Raw genomic sequence first — 17789 nt, forward strand, 5'->3', positions numbered from 1 at the left:
TCCTCCAAACAGCAAGTAGTATGCTATTTAAGGTGAACGTGGTCGTACTTTGTAGAGAGAAACTGATTCATCCTGATGTTCAGAAAAGGAGCCTGAGACAGAAGGACATTGCCAGAGCGAGCCAAGCTCCTTGGCAGACTCTTCCCCATTAAGCTCATTGGCCTATTCCATAGTGTTAGTAGTAGCATCATCCACCTTTGTCACCATTCGTTGACTGTCGAATCAATGATGGCAATATGTAGGCTCAGCGAGAGAGAGCAGCACAGTACTGAGTAGATAGGGTAAACTTACCTGCAGGCTTTCCAGAATATAGGTTGGCCAAGGTCAGGGTTAATCCTCAGCCTGGCCCAGTCATACTCTGGAAAAAACTGTTTATTGTGTGATGGGCTCATGGGAGGACATACTGGCATGGCTGTTCTAGGAGAAGCCTACATTTTAAACAATGGTTTCTTAAAAAATATTATAACTATGGTCAGCCCCAAAAAGTAGGGCCTGGGAGGAGTAAACCGATGAGGAGAAATCTACATTAACTTAGTACTTCTTTTGTTGGTCAAACACACATATACATCTGTCAAACACCCTTGTTTGGTCTTGAAAGCTACCAAGTGTGTACATTTAGATTGGTCCAATGAGAGACATCTCAACCCACAACCAATCCTTCCTTGGACTTGCCTGGTGACGCACAGCTTTTATTGGCCATGGAAAGGAAATGGACTGAGACAATATAATCTTATTGTCAGTGTGGTCCAATTTCCAATGATGATACAGCGTAGTGGATCTTATAACTCACTTCTGTGTCTTGGTTGTGAGCTCCATCGGCCGACCCATATCCCTGTTTCCCAGGTCAAAGTCGGGGTCAAAGTACTCTTCGGGTGTGATGGCTGTGGGGTTGGTATCTGTGAGCGTCTGGGTGATAAGAGTCTAAACAGATAAAGGACAGCGGTCAACAGCCAACACTTTTGAAGAGCGCTCATAACAATCAATGCAAATTGGTAAATATCTACTCCATTCTATTCAGTGACAAAATAATGAATATTATCAAATAATTATGAACATAGAAAGTCATAAAATACTTGCCCATCTAGATAAAAATAATATTCAGATAGAAAAGTGTTGGAAGCTTAACATGCTTCACCTTCTGAGGATTTCAAATAATAAAAAAGCCCTCACTATGATCACACACTCACCATACAGTCCTTTTTTTGCCGAGAGAGTTCACCTCCGTAATTCACTCGCGGATCAAGACACAGAACTAAGAATATCAACTTTGTAACTGCACTGATTCAATAGTTTCAAAATAAGGTAAAAATCCCAAGGGATGCCACTTTAAACGTGGTGTTGTCAGCCAAAGCCGGCCATCTCTCAGATGTTCAACAATCAGTGTGGTGTGTTCTTCTGATTGGGCTCGTCAGTATGCTGTAGAGGAATGAGTCGTAAATACAGGAGGCATTCAATGTTCCTAAATGACATCTATTTAGTAAGGATTTTCACCCCAGAATGAAAACAGTAGCAGGTGGCCTCAGAATACACATTCAAAATGAGCAACACCCAATGTTACACCTCAGCGGGATGCTGCCTCCTAATGATTACTTTATTCTGAGTTTTTGCTTGGAATCTTTGAAAGTAAAAGTGGGTCTTGCCCAGTGGAACTCTTCAGAATGTTGGCAGGGACGTCAATTCACCAAAATGCCTGGGGTAACGGAAGTGACATCACAAAACCGACGCAGGGACATCACAGGAAGGGACATCATTAGACCTTTGTCCTGAAGCAAATCCTTGGAAATGATTTCACCAAAATGAACAACCATGAAATAAGTGCAGTGTCTATTTTTTTTATAAAATAAAAAGGCCTACAATTCCCAAGCACACCTGTTGTATGCTCTGATATTCACCATCATTGCTCCACTGTCCATCATCATGCTAGAGTGCCCGCTTTATTTGATGTAGAAAATGACTGCTTTCCTTGCCCCTGTCTCCCTCTTTTATCTCTCCCCTTCTCTCATTTCAAATCTCTCTTTCTCATGTCAAATTTCTCTGTTGTGTATTTCTCTTCAGTGCTTCACATTTCTCTTGTCTTGTTCTGTCACTGTCTTCTCTCTTGCGTCATCTCTTATATTCCCACTCTCCCCAGCTCATCTCTTTCTCTCTATTGCCTACTTTTTTTCGTGTTTCTCCTTGTTGTCATCTGCCTTCTCTCCTTTTCTATATTATTTGACTCTATTTCACCTGTATCCCTCTCGCATCTATCCCTTTTTTATCTGTCTCCTCCATTAGCCATCTGTTTGCCACCTTCCAGTCTCTTTATCATCTCTGGCATGTCTCTTCTGCTCTCTCAGCTAAATTTCTCACCAATCTCTTACTTTTTACTCTAGCCGCTTTCTCTGTTTCCTGTTTATCCTTTATGGGTCCTACTTTCCCATTAGCGTAACGAAACTTGAAGGGGGGTGGGGGCCCTTCAAACTAGATGGAGGGCCCCCCTCTTCTGGACTCACTCAGGAGCTGTCAATCCAAGCTACTGTGCTGAGGGGCCCCCCTGAAGCTCCTGGGCACCCCGCACCGTGGGGGCTACGGGGGCTTTTGTTACGCCACTGTACCTTCCCACTTTCCTTTCTCAGCTGTCTGTTTATAACCTGTCTGCTTCTCTTCTCTCCACATCCAGCTCAGGTCAAGGCAGAGCTATCCTGACGGATAGAGCGGGCCTCTTAGTCCTGAGTTGTTAACAGGCGAGGTGAGGTCCACTCCTCGTAAGAGACGGCGGGTGCCATCTGCATCCCGTTGATACGGAGGATTCGAATTTGGTTCAGAAGGTTGTATGGATTCCAACCTAATAGCAACGCTAATAACAGACATGTCCTGAAGAAAGCCTGGAACTGAATAGTCCATTAGGCTGAAACATGTCGACCTCATTTATAAGTAGTTATGTTTGAAAACTGCTTTTGCACTGTTTTTAATGAGGATTATAGGAGATATCTAAATAAAAGTTCTCTTCCTATAATCCTTTTTTAATTTCACCTTCACACTTATGCACTGCGCCTATCATTCCCACATATTGTCTGTGATCACATCCGTGTGATTTAGAAGAGCTATCACTTTCTGTTCTTTCTTCATGACCCTTGAGGGATGAATCCACCACGATTTCCTCTATGATCAAGAGGTATAGTGGATGGTAGGAAGGATGCCCACTTTGGTGAGTGACGGGAATCCAATCTATTCTTTAGGGTCTCCTCCCTCTGTACACTTTCCCCTTTTTGTAATCAACTTGGCACATTCTCTCTCAGTACCTTCTACTAACAGGATTTTGCTCCAGTAGGCCCACAGATTACGTTGTTTGTATGCTTCTCTTTCTACCGAATACCGGTCACCTGTCTATCCTTCTTTGTCTCTCTTTCAGCTGTCTCTAACCTGTCTGCTTCTTTAAAGCCTCTCTCTAAAATGTCTTCACTTCTCTCTCATCAGTCTATGATCTTTTTTCCACCCGTCTATCCTCCCTAAGCCTCTCAGTTGTCTCTCCAGAGTCGGTCTCTTTATCATGTGTCTCTTTCTCTCTTCTGTCGCCCTGATTCGCTCTAAACTGTCTCGCTCCAGCCAGCTTGTTTATCACACCTCTTTCACTGGCCGCCTTCAACTCTCATCTGTCTTACTCTCTCACTTGCTTTCTCCTTTCATTTTCCTGTCTCCTTCCCGCATGTCTCGGTTTCGCTACCCCCTCACCTTCTGTAATGCATATCTCTCTCACAGCTGTTTTTATCTCTCCCAGCTCTGTATTCTCTTTCTCTCTCATACACACGCACACACACCTCATCTATTACATTACTCTGTAGTGCCCTTTTTATGTCTCGCCTGTCAATGCGCATGCACATTGAGCTTGCGAGACTATAGGGGCTTAAACAGACTTTAACCAACTTGTTTTCTCTTCCATTCTTTCAGCTTTCCCTGGGCTCTCTATCTTGCCTCTTCTTTGTTTCCCTTGCCATCCAGGGGCAGCTAGAGAAATCGAAACACCTTTTTCCAAGTGTTATTTTTTGTGTTTTTTTATAGTTTGTTTTCATGCCTTCATGCACCAGTTGCAACTAATCTTGGAGCACCTCACAAAAGAGCCACACGTTACAAATGTTTAATATAGTAGCATTTTATACTGAATGTGCTATACACAGTTACGTTCCCTCGAGGCGTCAGAAAGTAAACAAAGCTCAGAGAGTCCCGTTTAATTTCTATTCCCTGCACTGCCTTGACTACCTTTGATGCTGGGGGTCCTAAAGGCAGTGGCAGGGGTCCCAAGGGACAAGCATGGAGTCACAACTGCGACCCCTTAATGAAGTCCATGAATGTTGGCTTCTAGCTGTGTCTTGAGTCTGGGGTGGACATCTTACCCAAATGAAGTTTAAGGTACGCAGGCAATAAAGAGCATTGTTTGTCTCCAGGTTACTGTTCATGTGGTCTCGCCACGTTTCTTACCAACACTATTGTTTACTGTAGGTTCATAGGTTAACGGGATGAAAAATGAATTGCCTGCATAAAGGTTTTATTTCGATTGAAGTGGTTGAAGAGACTCAGGTACTAACGGCTTATTCCTCTGGGTGGACACAGGTCATCTTTGAAAGGCACCCAGTCCATTGTTTTGTTTATAGATAGAGACACCCCCATCCCCCCCCCCGCACACACACGTACTTCACTTACTTGGGCAGTAAGGAAACAATACAAAACAAAACTTGCAGGAAAACCACAGCACATATAATTGAAAACGTTTCCACAAAGTGAGAAGTTTGAGGTTACTACGAAATAGCAACTCGAAATACACCTATGAGATAGCCTATCACCAGGGGCACTTCAAAACATGTTGGAACCTACACTGCTGAGCTCTGCAAACTACCTTCAGCAATTCATCAGCAGAAAAGTAGGGTGCAGGCCCACTTATTGATCACTTTCTAAATGTACCAAGCTGATCATAGATCAGAGCCTGGTCTCACATGCTTGAGAAAACTCTGACCCTATGATTGTTAAGTCTTCTTATGCATGTGTCTGTATTTGTGCAGTGCTCCGTTGAGTTCATTGATCAATAAGAGGATTTACAGCCTCTGCCTATTACTGTGGAGGGTATCTATGTATGGCTTTCACTGAGCGCCACTAACGTGAATGCCAGATTCTAAAACTGGTTACTCACTACAATCACATAACAACAGTGGGGCACAAAAGGTGTCACCCTATATTAATACATCAAAAAAGAATCCCAGGTTGCTCTGAGAATGCTCTGAGAGCCTTTCAAAGCAGGAGTAACTCTCTCCTCAGACGAAGAGTCCAGAGTACAGCTTTGGGATGGGAGGAAAATGGAAAACACAGACGGTGGTGGGCGAATGGCAGCTCATTGCTTTACTTCTGCCCTGTGTAGTAGGTGAAAACAGGGGCATCATGATTGGCGATCCACATGTAACATAATATCATAGATAAGTAAAAAGTGAACAACAGGAATGTTTTAGGTCCCAGGGTTTTTAGTGACGCCGCAGTCAACTCGAACTTTGCTCTTATGATGTCATCCAGACATTCTCAGTGAAAAAACATCCCTTAAAGTCATAGTCACCAATCTATGACTCTATATATTCAGTCAAGTAAACCGTTTATGTTTGTGTGTGACGACACTAGGAAATGATTGTGTGGAGTTTTTGTAAAACTTTTGAAACATTTCTTTACTTCACATCCTTGACATTGGATCGTTTGTATATGTTTTTGTTTCTGTATGTACATCTATTGCTGTAGATCGCAAATCTGCCTGTGTGACCAGTTTGGCTATATATCTCTGAAAACGTTCTTTAAATTTCTCACCGGTCCAAGAATGATTCTATAAAGCCTTATTTACTTACCCCATTGTTGGGCCCAACGTGCTGCTCAGCAATTCCCAGAAAAGACTGGAGGGGTGTTTTACTGCCTGCATAAAAATCAGGAAACCACAATGTTGGCCAAAGCAGGAAGAAGAGTTTCCGTTAACTTATTGGAAGAGAAACGAATACATACCTATTTCTAAATGTAGAACTAACTTTAAGTTAAAATATTTGCACGCTTTAAAATATCAGATTGACTTCCATAACTTAATTTTAAAAAATCGATTAGTAAGTAATATTAAATGTAAGTGAGAGTAGGCAATGGGATTTGTAAGACTGGCAGTCCGGACATATGTAATATGGGGTAACTCTTTCAAGAAAAAAAAACTTCTAAGGTTCCATAGCCAGAAGTGACATGTTAAACACACTGTAGTCTATGGGGAAATCACTCCCATGACCGATGCAAAATTTAGTGACGGACCACTAAAATCTTACTCAGTCATGGTACCGGCCGAAACACAATGTCTCTCGGCTGAGCAGGGGCCCCCTAAAGGATGCAACCCTCTTATCGTCAGGGTTCTGCATTGTGTTCCTGATCTAGGGAAGCCACGGGCATTAGGCTATTGTTTTCAGAATTTTCATTGTTCGATTTCTGGCTGTCATAATGCCCAAATTAACCTTAAGCAGTGAGATGCGGCCCTGATGGCAAAGACAGAATAAAATATATAGAGGGAGAATAAAGAGAAAACGACTAATGTGGGTCCAAGTGAAGATCTAGGCAGAAAGGAGATCCTCAGTGAAAGTGATGGTGTGAAGCTGAGTTGTTAGTAGAGCTTCTACCAATCACAATGTAGCTATGAAACATCTCTACCGGTAAATTTGTACAATCGTTTCTGGTAGAAATATTCCTTACGGGGAGATTTGTGCTCCAGTGTTGGTTTGTCCAACGAAGGCCAAGGAAGGATAAATCCAATCTACATTTTCAGTCTATCCACATAAGATATATTTAAGTATAATTATTTAAATGTAAATAATCTACACACTAAGTGGTTCGTATACAAATCTGCCCACATTAAATGCACTCACTCTTGTGCTGTAGACCCAGAACTAAATTATAATCTTAGCTTAATAGTTTGGCCAACTGGTGCTATCTTTTGGGAAACATGTTTCTTTCACTATGTTTCTACCTTATATGGGAACATGGATAATAGCTAGAAACTAGTGAATCTCTGTAGTGAGCATTACACATACACCTTTGCTTATATTTACCTTTGCTTTTCCCTTTGTGCTGGTCTGAAAGGTGCTCTGTCCGCGTTCTGGTCACTAACTCTACGTTGGAAGCGCTATAGACCTGTGCCAAGGGAAATAGTGGTTATTGTCAGGCGCAGTAACACAAACTTCTATTTCACTTGGAAACTCTGCACAGATAAAAACCAAACAGTATGGATAGGAAAGTGCCACCCAAACATGGCTTGCTTACCAGGAGGTCTCCATTATCTACCCCAACATGCATAGATCCGATATTAAAACATGTTGATCTACTTCCAATTCACTGTAACACTCTCTATGGTACTACACCGCCACTGATGTGCCTGATGGTCCACATCACCCAAAGGATCAGCGGCTGCCTGAGGAGTGCATGACACATTCTAAGCTTATGTTCCTCCTTCTAAATCCCAATCATCCCGCTGGGATGAGTCCCTGTGAGCTAAGCCCCATTAACCCCTTCGATGCTGATGACGAGCTCAGCTCGTCATCAGCCACGGTGGTCGTGTGCTGATGACGAGCTGAGCTCGTCATCTAACGCAGCTTTTAGAAAAAAGCCGTGCAGCGGAAAAATAACCGCCGCAGCGATGCGGTTAAATTCTGAATAATGCCTGGAGCAGTGGTGCTTCCTTCAACAGGTTACCAACTCTCATGCAAGAAGTGATTAACCTATCTGATTGATGCAACACCCTCCAAAAGGCAAGGACTTAACTGATGTCTCCCCATGGCCATGATGGTGTGCTCCAACTACTTAGAGCAATGTCATGGTCACATGTTGGCTAGTGCTGGATGTAGCTACATCCTTGTGGGTTATGTGTCCAAGTACAGCCCTCTATGCCTGTAGGAGTGCCTCTAGTATCCTGAAGTGTGCTACTGCCCCAGCCATCTTACAGTGCTAGTTGGTCTTGGTACAACCTGGCACTGACATTAAACATGTTAGCTGGCCTCACCTTTGGTGGTCAAAGCCTGGACCAATGATGCTGCGAGAGCCTTACCTTGGCCTCATAGCCATTCACAGTCTCTGTTCGTTCACTTCTCCAGCCCAGTATACCCGATTTGTTTCTGCCAGAGAAAATCAATGAATAAAACATAAAGAATGAAATGGGCCTTGGCCCTCTCAAAAATCACTAATTTCCCACAGCTCTGTCTCATATACATCTATAGAGTTTCATCCTTCAAATTTTATAGTTGTGTACACTTCTATACAGTATGAGTTTTTTACACTTCGATACAGTATGATTTACTCTGGACATTACTGACATCATTCCATTTTATGGAGTTTCACTCATTCCTGTAACACTTTAATGTTGTTATTGGTGAATGCTTGAAAAATTAGGAGGCCCCCTATCTTGGTTTGTCTGGGACCAGGGGGAAGAGAAGAAAAAACAAGTGGTGTCCCACAATACAAATACCAATATTAAACTCACAGAACTTCTAATTGGGAAGTGTTGTGAATCTATCAAGGATGTAAACCTGAATATTAATACTCAGGTGCGAGAGAGGCAAGAGGTAAGAGGTTCTGATCTAGCTGGTACACCACTGTTATTGAAATCCTAACACAATTACTAACACAATGTTTACACAAATTTTGCAAAGTGAATTAAAGAGGCTGTTCACAAGAGTTTTTTGTTAAAAAAGTGTATACAATTTTTTTAATTATTATTTCATACAGTTTGGTATCTCAATGCGTTAAAAACATAGATGAATACACATCTCAATACTTTTGACAATCAATACAAACTTTATAAAATATAAAACATTACATAAAACAAGAATGATTCTTGATGCATTGAGATACCAAACTGTATGAAATAATAATTAAAAAATTGTATACGCTTTTTTAACAAAAAACTCTTGTGAACAGCCTCTTTAATCCACTTTGCAAAATTTGTGTAAACATTGTGTTAGTAATTGTGTTAGGATTTCAATAACAGTGGTGTACCAGCTATATCAGAACCTCTTACCTCTTGCCTCTCTCGCACCTGAGTATTAATTTTCAGGTTTACATCCTTGATAGATTCACGACACTTCCCAATTAGAAGTTCTCAGAGTTTAATATTGGTATTTGTATTGTGGGACACCACTTGTTATTGGTGGAAGGACATACTTGAATTAATCTAAACCCCTGATAATAACTCTGGCCACAATCCATTCCATAGGTAGGAGCCAGCCGCGGTTGGTAGTGGGAGTACCTGCCAGGCGGTGATGTGGGGAGGGGGAGGGGTAGGGTGTGGGGTAGTAATCTATGGATTACGGAGCTTTACAAGTAAGTAAACATATAAATAAATAAACACGAATTTCAATGCGCGCACTGAATCGATTTGGCGATGCAGTGCACGCAATGAAATTTGTTTCATTTATTTATATGTTTACTTACCTGTAAAGCTCTGTAATCCATAATTACTACCATCCCCACCCTGCCCCTCCCCACATCACCGCCCGGCAGGTACTCCCACTCCCGCGGCTGGTAGGAGCTTGTCTGTATCACTGCATATCATAACCAATTATATGTATGTAAATGTAAATGTATAGGCATTTATATAGCGCACTACTTACCCGGAGGGTCCCAAGGCGCTTCGACCGCTGCGAAACCCTTCCTGGCTTCCCTGAGAGATGGTCCCTTAATGGGTATCTCCAGGGTGAGACCAGGCATCCCCAGCGGTCTGGTGGGGCCGTTAGTGAGGATGAGGCAAGCTAATGCCCAGAGTTGCCGAGTGTGATCGCTGATCAGAGTGGGCACCGAGGCGAGAGAATTATCGAGTCCGCTGACCCTGGTCCAGAAACCTGCCGCGCCGGGAATCGAACCCTGGTCCCGGGCCGTCCTCTGCTCTCGGGTCTGCCGGTATCAGCCTGGCTTGTGAAGGGAGAGTCCAGCCCATCTCCTAAGTCGTGCACTAGCACAAGCTTGTGACTCACCTCTGGACATACCCACATGACATGGAGTACCTCCATTCCACAGCACAAAAGCGATAAATGGAAATTGTGAATCCATCTGAATCATTTATAATTATTCTGTGCACATTCCATCACTTTTTAGTTTTCTCCAACATATTGTCCATCACTTGAGTCATACACTTTAGTTAACTGTCCATTAGTTCCCTCTTCAAGAACCAAATTATGGTATACTACTTATATAATATTGTGTGAGAAATATTGGTGTGCCAAAACTGTGCAGCCTAAATACTGAGAACCAATACATGGTGAAGGTAAGTATATATTTACAGAATCTGACTCCACTTATATGTATATTGTCAATATATATGCATAAATATATTCAATATATGAAGATGTGGTGTTAACACCTTGGCTGCTAGGGAAAGTATCCTGGTGTGCTGGGCTTCTATGAAAATGGGTGTGGTCGTGACGGAACCATTCCGTCATCAGCACAGCCCAACCGTGACTGATGACGGAATGGTTCCGTCACAAGCATCGAAGGGGTTAAGAATAGTAAATCTATACTTTTCTATATAGTCTTACTTTTTAGATATTTTGGTCCACGATTTTTAGGCTACAATATTTTGGCACACTGATAGTACCCATGAGATATTCTTGCATACAACCTATACTCTTCCAGGGCCAATCATTCCACCCAGTGCTAGACACCTAGGTATACATAGCTTATCTCATTCCCAGTTTGTCTCATTAAAGGCTTGTGTGTCGAGGTCTTCCCGTACCTTTCGAAGGCGATGTTCTTGGTGTCGAGCTGGGTGGTGACTACGGGTGCGGTGAGGCGGCTCATGGCCTGCTCCTCAGAGGGCTGCACAGCAGCCAGAAGGACCTCCCGGTCCTGAGACACCAGCGTCAGTGTTTCAGAATAGACCACTCTGCGGTCATGATCGATCTCCATCACCACTGCACATGTGTCTGTGGGGGAAACAGAAAGACATTAAGATGAACAGCTTGGCCAACCTTGAGTTGCGTGCTTCAACCAATCATCATGCATCCTTCCTTGAGGACACCTTACGCGAACCAGTGCACATCATGACACTTTCCAGAGTTTTTACATGTCCCACCACTGAGGTCTTCTGCCTCAATCTTTAAAACAGGGCCTGTGACAATGCTGCAACCTCTTGAATTGTCTGTAAGACTGAGGCACCGGAAGGTTACATGAAGTACTGGGGATACGCAGTAAAAGCTTGACACCATGCTAAATCCCGGTGTTCAGGTCTCTATGCCGTAACAACCACAGCTTTGGTGTGCGAATGTTATTTTACACCAATCTTTCCTATTTAAGACAATTTTGCACAGCCTGAACTCATTTTGTCCAGTGCCAGATCATGGCTGCCTTTGAGTGCTCACCTAAGGATTGTACATCTATTTTGGTTTTGCAACTGCTTTTAAGGTTTAAAACATGGCAAAGCACACTAGGGTTTACATTGTCTGACCATTCAGTTTTTTGTTTAATGCTCAAAGAGGTTATAAAATCCAGGAAACAGCCCTGTGGATGTGTAACAATACCTTTTTACAATGATATAGGGGCAATGACAGCAGTTAACAATCCCCACCGCTGGCACATCTAGTTTGATAGTTCCTCTTCCAACCAAAGCAGTGCAGTAACTGATCACGGTGGGTTGTATGACGTTGCAATGCATGCTTTTACCCCACATGCCATTCCAACACAGATTTTTACAACAACCTGCTGTCGGGGTGCGCTGGAGTTTGGAATAGTTTAATTTACTATTCCAACTCCAGTCTGTGCAACAGTAGGGAAGGTGTTAGAGGTAAATCCAACACCTTATACCCCTAAAGCAAGCTATTTTGTTGTAATGGCATGCGGGGTAACAGCATGCATTGTTAAGCATACGTTGTAACGGTTGTTTCCCATCACGGTGAGGAGCCGATATCACAAAGTAGCAGTGAAGATGAGTTGGAAGCCCCTCCTGGACGAGGCTTCCAGCTGTCTTTTGAGGCTCAGAAGAGCTGATGTCCATTAAGAGATGTGAAATACTCCTGGACATTGACAGTGAAATATTGTTTTACGTTTGCAGGTCTACCATAATAATAGGCTTAGAACTCAATGGACAATATTTTTTTTAACCTCTTGCAAGCTGATGACGGCCCCCATCCGTCATGCACTACGGCGCTCGTGTGCTGATGACGGCTGGGGCCATCATAAACCTGCTCACTCGCGATTTTGCTGCACAGGCGCAGAATCGCGGCAGCATGCAAGGGGTTAACAATATTTATGACACAATATTTAAGTCAGCAGAATTTCTGAATGGGAAATCCTGAAAAACAACTGCTTGCCTTTTTCTACCTCAAGCTTTCTTCCTCACTATGACTGGTTATTTCCATGTGTCACTGTCAACCCTTGGTATCTATTTCTGCCGGCTGCTACTGAAAAGAGTTTTGTAGCACTTATAGCCCTCTCTGCGTAGAACAGGTTGTACAAAGGTGCCTTTGCGCTCTTCCATTTCGGGTGCTCATTTATTGTATTCAAACTCTGGAGCTATCTCAATGTCTCGCTCGTATCTTCCCCCTCTCATCTCTTTCGCAGAATGCTGACGTTTGATCCTGGCAAACTCTTCCTTTCCTTTCTGATACTGACATTACACCATCTATCTAACACTCCTATGGACTTCATGATTTCTCAAAAGTAATCTCCAGAACTGGACACTAGTCTGTTACAGTGGTAAAACAACTTGCTTTTTTTGCGTGATACACTCCTCAAGTACCACTAGACATTTTCTGGCCCTTCTCATCTCCATCTCAAACAGTTCTCAAATACCTAGGTGCTTGTGCAAAATAATCCAAAAATCCCTTGCTTGTGTGTCGGTTTCCAGTAGCTGCTCATCTGTCTTGTGGGATCATAACTTAAACCCATGTGTGCACGGGTTGAAAACCTTTGCACATCTGTGTGGTTGCCTGATGGGCCCATCGTTGAATGGAAAGGGTGAAGAGGATGTCCTGGAACTAACAAATGATTGTGTGGGTGGATTTTGTCCCCTTCATAAGCAGGAGCCATCTTGAGTGTATCCTACTTTAGGGACAGGATGAATGCGGTTAGCTTGCATGCCCGACATTCGGCCATGGAAGTGATTGTCCGTGGACCAGTGGGTGCACAGTGAACACTGCACAGGTCCAGCTCCACTGGCACTTGTCAAGCTCTGTTTAATCTTGATTCCTTTTTAAAACACAAGTCCTTGCTCACAAAGCACTGCAGGCCACCAGGACAGGCAATGTCAGGGAAAGTATTAAGGAGTAAGCTCCTTCTAGTAGTCGCCGTTCTTCGACCGGATGGTTGGCTAAGATCCCCAAGATTCATCGAGTGAGAATTGGAGGCAGGCTTTTCTCCTTTCTCGGGTAGGTTGCCTGAAATAACGTACAACAGCTGAGGAATCAATCTTCAAGAAAAAAACAAAAACCTGGATGTTTCAACAGAAATAGTGTCACTGTTTGGCTGTGCAGATAGCTTGAAGCCAGCGCCGTGACATTCAGCTAAGAATGTGTGCGCTTTATAAATCTCTGTATCTCTATATAATATCATATCAGTTCACAGTGATGGGAAAAAGTCAAACTTAGCTGTTTCCACTTTAGTGCAAGGCAACAGAAAGCATCAATGATAGACATAAGATCAATAATACAGAACACGATTAATTAAAGGTTTTTCCTGTATGTGAGGTTAAGACAGCAAGACTTAGACATGATAGGGCATTTCAGAACATAGGTGCAGTGACCGGCAGTGAGCACAAAAGACATGATGTAAGGAGCAGGCGAATCCTGAAGGAGACAGCACAGAGACACAACAACAGGGGAATCCAATCCGACGGGCTCAATCAGACATAAACAAATTGTCATGATGCTCTGCCAGTGCATTTTATATGCGGTACAAAAGGGGGTGGTAATGGGCGGAGCATCTGAACCAATCAAACACTCACACCCAGTCAAAAGATCTGGGTTTAATCCATCACCGTTCCTTAGCCCACTCTGCCACCCCAGTTCAGACATAGCTATATGCAAATCAGTCTGACCCTGTGCCTCATGGGAACAGTCCAGCCCGAACTGCCAAGCCATGCCTTCCCTGGACCAGAAACAAGCTTCCGAGGACCAGTTTCTGGCATTCCAGCCGTCTTCAGCCCGGCTTGCTTGAATCCAGTGGCAAGGTGAGCAAGGGACTCACGTCTGAGCATACCCTGCCACATTTATGGCTTCCAAAAGCGGTACAAAATGGGGTGGTAATGGGCGGAGCATCTGAACCAATCAAACACTCACACCCAGTCAAAAGATCTGGGTTTAATCCATCACCGTTTTTTAGCCAACTCTGCCACCCCAGTTCAGACATGGCTATATGAAATCAGCAGTTCGGGCTGGACTGTTCCCATGAGGCACAGGGTCAGACTGATTTGCATATAGCCATGTCTGAACTGGGGTGGCAGAGTGGGCTAAAGAACGGTGATGGATTAAACCCAGATCTTTTGACTGGGTGTGAGTGTTTGATTGATTCAGATGCTCCGTCCATCACCACCCCCTTTTGCACCGCTTTTGGCCGCCATAAGTGTGGCAGGGTATGCTCAGACGTGAGTCCCTTGCTCACTTTGCCAATGGATTCAAGCAAGCCGGCTGAAGACGGCTGGAATGCCAGAAACCGGTCCTCGGAAGCTTGTTTACGGTCCAGGGAAGACATGGCTTGGCAGTTCGGGTTGGACTGTTCCCATGAGGCACATGGTCAGACTGAATCGCATATAGCCATTTCTGAACTGGGGTGGCAGAGTTGGCTAAAGAACGGTGATGGATTAAACCCAGATCTTTTGACTGGGTGTGAGTGTTTGACTGATTCAGATGCTCCATCCATCACCACCCCCTTTTGCACCGCTTTTGGCCGCCATAAGTGTGGCAGGGTATGCTCAGACGTGAGTCCCTTGCTCACTTTGCCACTGGATTCAAGCAAGCCGGGCTGAAGACGGCTGGAATGCCAGAAACCGGTCCTCGGAAGCTTGTTTCCGGTCCAGGGAAGACATGGCTTGGCAGTTCGGGCTGGACTGTTCCCATGAGGCACAGGGTCAGACTGATTTGCATATAGCCATGTCTGAACTGGGGTGGCAGAGTGGGCTAAAGAACAGTGATGGATTAAACCCAGATCTTTTGACTGGGTGTGAGTGTTTGATTGATTCAGATGCTCCGTCCATCACCACCCCCTTTTGCACCGCTTTTGGCCGCCATAAGTGTGGCAGGGTATGCTCAGACGTGAGACCCTTGCTCACTTTGCCACTGGATTCAAGCAAGCCGGGCTGAAGACGGCTGGAATGCCAGAAACCGGTCCTCGGAAGCTTGTTTCCGGTCCAGGGAAGACATGGCTTGGCAGTTCGGGCTGGACTGTTCCCATGAGGCACAGGGTCAGACTGATTTGCATATAGCCATGTCTGAACTGGGGTGGCAGAGTAGGCCAAAAAACGGTGATGGATTAAACCCAGATCTTTTGACTGGGTGTGAGTGTTTGATTGATTCAGATGCTCCATCCATCACCACCCCCTTTTGCACTGCTTTTGGCCGCCATAAGTGTGGTAGGGTATGCTCAGACGTGAGTCCCTTGCTCACTTTGCCACTGGATTCAAGCAAGACGGGCTGAAGACGGCTGGAATGCCAGAAACCGGTCCTCGGAAGCTTGTTTCCGGTCCAGGGAAGACATGGCTTGGCAGTTCGGGCTGGACTGTTCCCATGAGGCACAGGGTCAGACTGATTTGCATATAGCCATGTCTGAACTGGGGAGGCAGAGTGGGCTAAAGAACGGTGATGGATTAAACCCAGATATTTTGACTGGGTGTGAGTGTTTGATTGATTCAGATGATCCGTCCATCACCTTTCCCTTTTGCACCGCTTTTGGCCGCCATACGTGTGGCATGGTATGCTCAGACGTGAGTCCCTTGCTCACTTTGCCACTGGATTCAAGCAAGCCGGGCTGAAGACGGCTGGAATGCCAGAAACCGGTGCTCGGAAGCTTGTTTCCGGTCCGGGGAAGACATGGCTTGGCAGTTCGGGCTGGACTGTTCCCATGAGGCACAGGGTCAGACTGATTTGCATATAGCCATGTCTGAACTGGGGTGGCAGAGTGGGCTAAAGAACGGTGATGGAATAAACCCAGATCTTTTGACTGGGTGTGAGTGTTTGATTGATTCAGATGCTCCGTCCATCACCACCCCCTTTTGCAGTGCATTTTATATGACCTATACAAATAACACATTTGTGGGGCATTTGGACAGCCTGACGCCGCCGTGAGGGAAACGGCTCCAGGCAAACTCACCAGCGGACCAGCGGACTACCGGTCCCAGCAGCCCCGGAGAGGGCGTGACACACTTCTCCCCGCGCCCGGAGGCGCCACAAAAGCTCCGAGCGCCGAGAGCTCCTGGGGGGCATTTGGACAGCCTGACGCCGCCGTGAGGGAAACGGCTCCAGGCAAACTCACCAGCGGACCAGCGGACTACCGGTCCCAGCAGCCCCGGAGAGGGCGTGACACACTTCTCCCCGCGCCCGGAGGCGCCACAAAAGCTCCGAGCGCCGAGAGCTCCTGGGGGGCATTTGGACAGCCTGACGCCGCCGTGAGGGAAACGGCTCCAGGCAAACTCACCAGCGGACCAGCGGACTACCGGTCCCAGCAGCCCCGGAGAGGGCGTGACACACTTCTCCCCGCGCCCGGAGGCGCCACAAAAGCTCAGAGCGCCGAGAGCTCCTGGGGGGCATTTGGACAGCCTGACGCCGCCGTGAGGGAAACGGCTCCAGGCAAACTCACCAGCGGACCAGCGGACTACCGGTCCCAGCAGCCCCGGAGAGGGCGTGACACACTTCTCCCCGCGCCCGGAGGCGCCACAAAAGCTCCGAGCGCCGAGAGCTCCTGGGGGGCATTTGGACAGCCTGACGCCGCCGTGAGGGAAACGGCTCCAGGCAAACTCACCAGCGGACCAGCGGACTACCGGTCCCAGCAGCCCCGGAGAGGGCGTGACACACTTCTCCCCGCGCCCGGAGGCGCCACAAAAGCTCCGAGCGCCGAGAGCTCCTGGGGGGCATTTGGACAGCCTGACGCCGCCGTGAGGGAAACGGCTCCAGGCAAACTCACCAGCGGACCAGCGGACTACCGGTCCCAGCAGCCCCGGAGAGGGCGTGACACACTTCTCCCCGCGCCCGGAGGCGCAACAAAAGCTCCGAGCGCCGAGAGCTCCTGGGGGGCATTTGGACAGCCTGACGCCGCCGTGAGGGAAACGGCTCCAGGCAAACTCACCAGCGGACCAGCGGACTACCGGTCCCAGCAGCCCCGGAGAGGGCGTGACACACTTCTCCCCGCGCCCGGAGGCGCCACAAAAGCTCCGAGCGCCGAGAGCTCCTGGGGGGCATTTGGACAGCCTGACGCCGCCGTGAGGGAAACGGCTCCAGGCAAACTCACCAGCGGACCAGCGGACTACCGGTCCCAGCAGCCCCGGAGAGGGCGTGACACACTTCTCCCCGCGCCCGGAGGCGCCACAAAAGCTCCGAGCGCCGAGAGCTCCTGGGGGGCATTTGGACAGCCTGACGCCGCCGTGAGGGAAACGGCTCCAGGCAAACTCACCAGCGGACCAGCGGACTACCGGTCCCAGCAGCCCCGGAGAGGGCGTGACACACTTCTCCCCGCGCCCGGAGGCGCCACAAAAGCTCCGAGAGCCTCCCGCCCCGCGGGACGCGCGCGGGCGGCGCCGGGCTGAGCCCGGGCAGAGGGCGGGCCGTCTTAGGCCGTCAGCGGCCGGA

At 46.5% G+C, this 17789-nt stretch overlaps 1 protein-coding gene across 5 annotated transcripts in view; it reads right to left on the reverse strand.

Annotated features, from left to right (window-relative positions):
- ANKRD13B (ankyrin repeat domain 13B) overlaps positions 1–17789 on the reverse strand; it is a 475220-nt gene that overhangs the window by 93544 nt on the left and 363887 nt on the right. For all 5 annotated transcript variants that reach the window (XM_086955096.1, XM_086955097.1, XM_086955095.1 and 2 more), the window contains exons 6-10: positions 10754–10943; positions 8075–8141; positions 7083–7164; positions 5856–5920; positions 791–921 (exon numbers count right to left, since the gene is read on the reverse strand). In XM_086955096.1, the coding sequence (XP_086811222.1) occupies positions 791–921; positions 5856–5920; positions 7083–7164; positions 8075–8141; positions 10754–10943 (535 nt within the window). The remainder of the gene's footprint in view (positions 1–790; positions 922–5855; positions 5921–7082; positions 7165–8074; positions 8142–10753; positions 10944–17789) is intronic.

The sequence above is a fragment of the Lissotriton vulgaris genome, chromosome 2_1 (assembly GCF_964263255.1).
Source record: "Lissotriton vulgaris chromosome 2_1, aLisVul1.2, whole genome shotgun sequence".
Lineage (NCBI taxonomy): Eukaryota > Metazoa > Chordata > Amphibia > Caudata > Salamandridae > Lissotriton > Lissotriton vulgaris.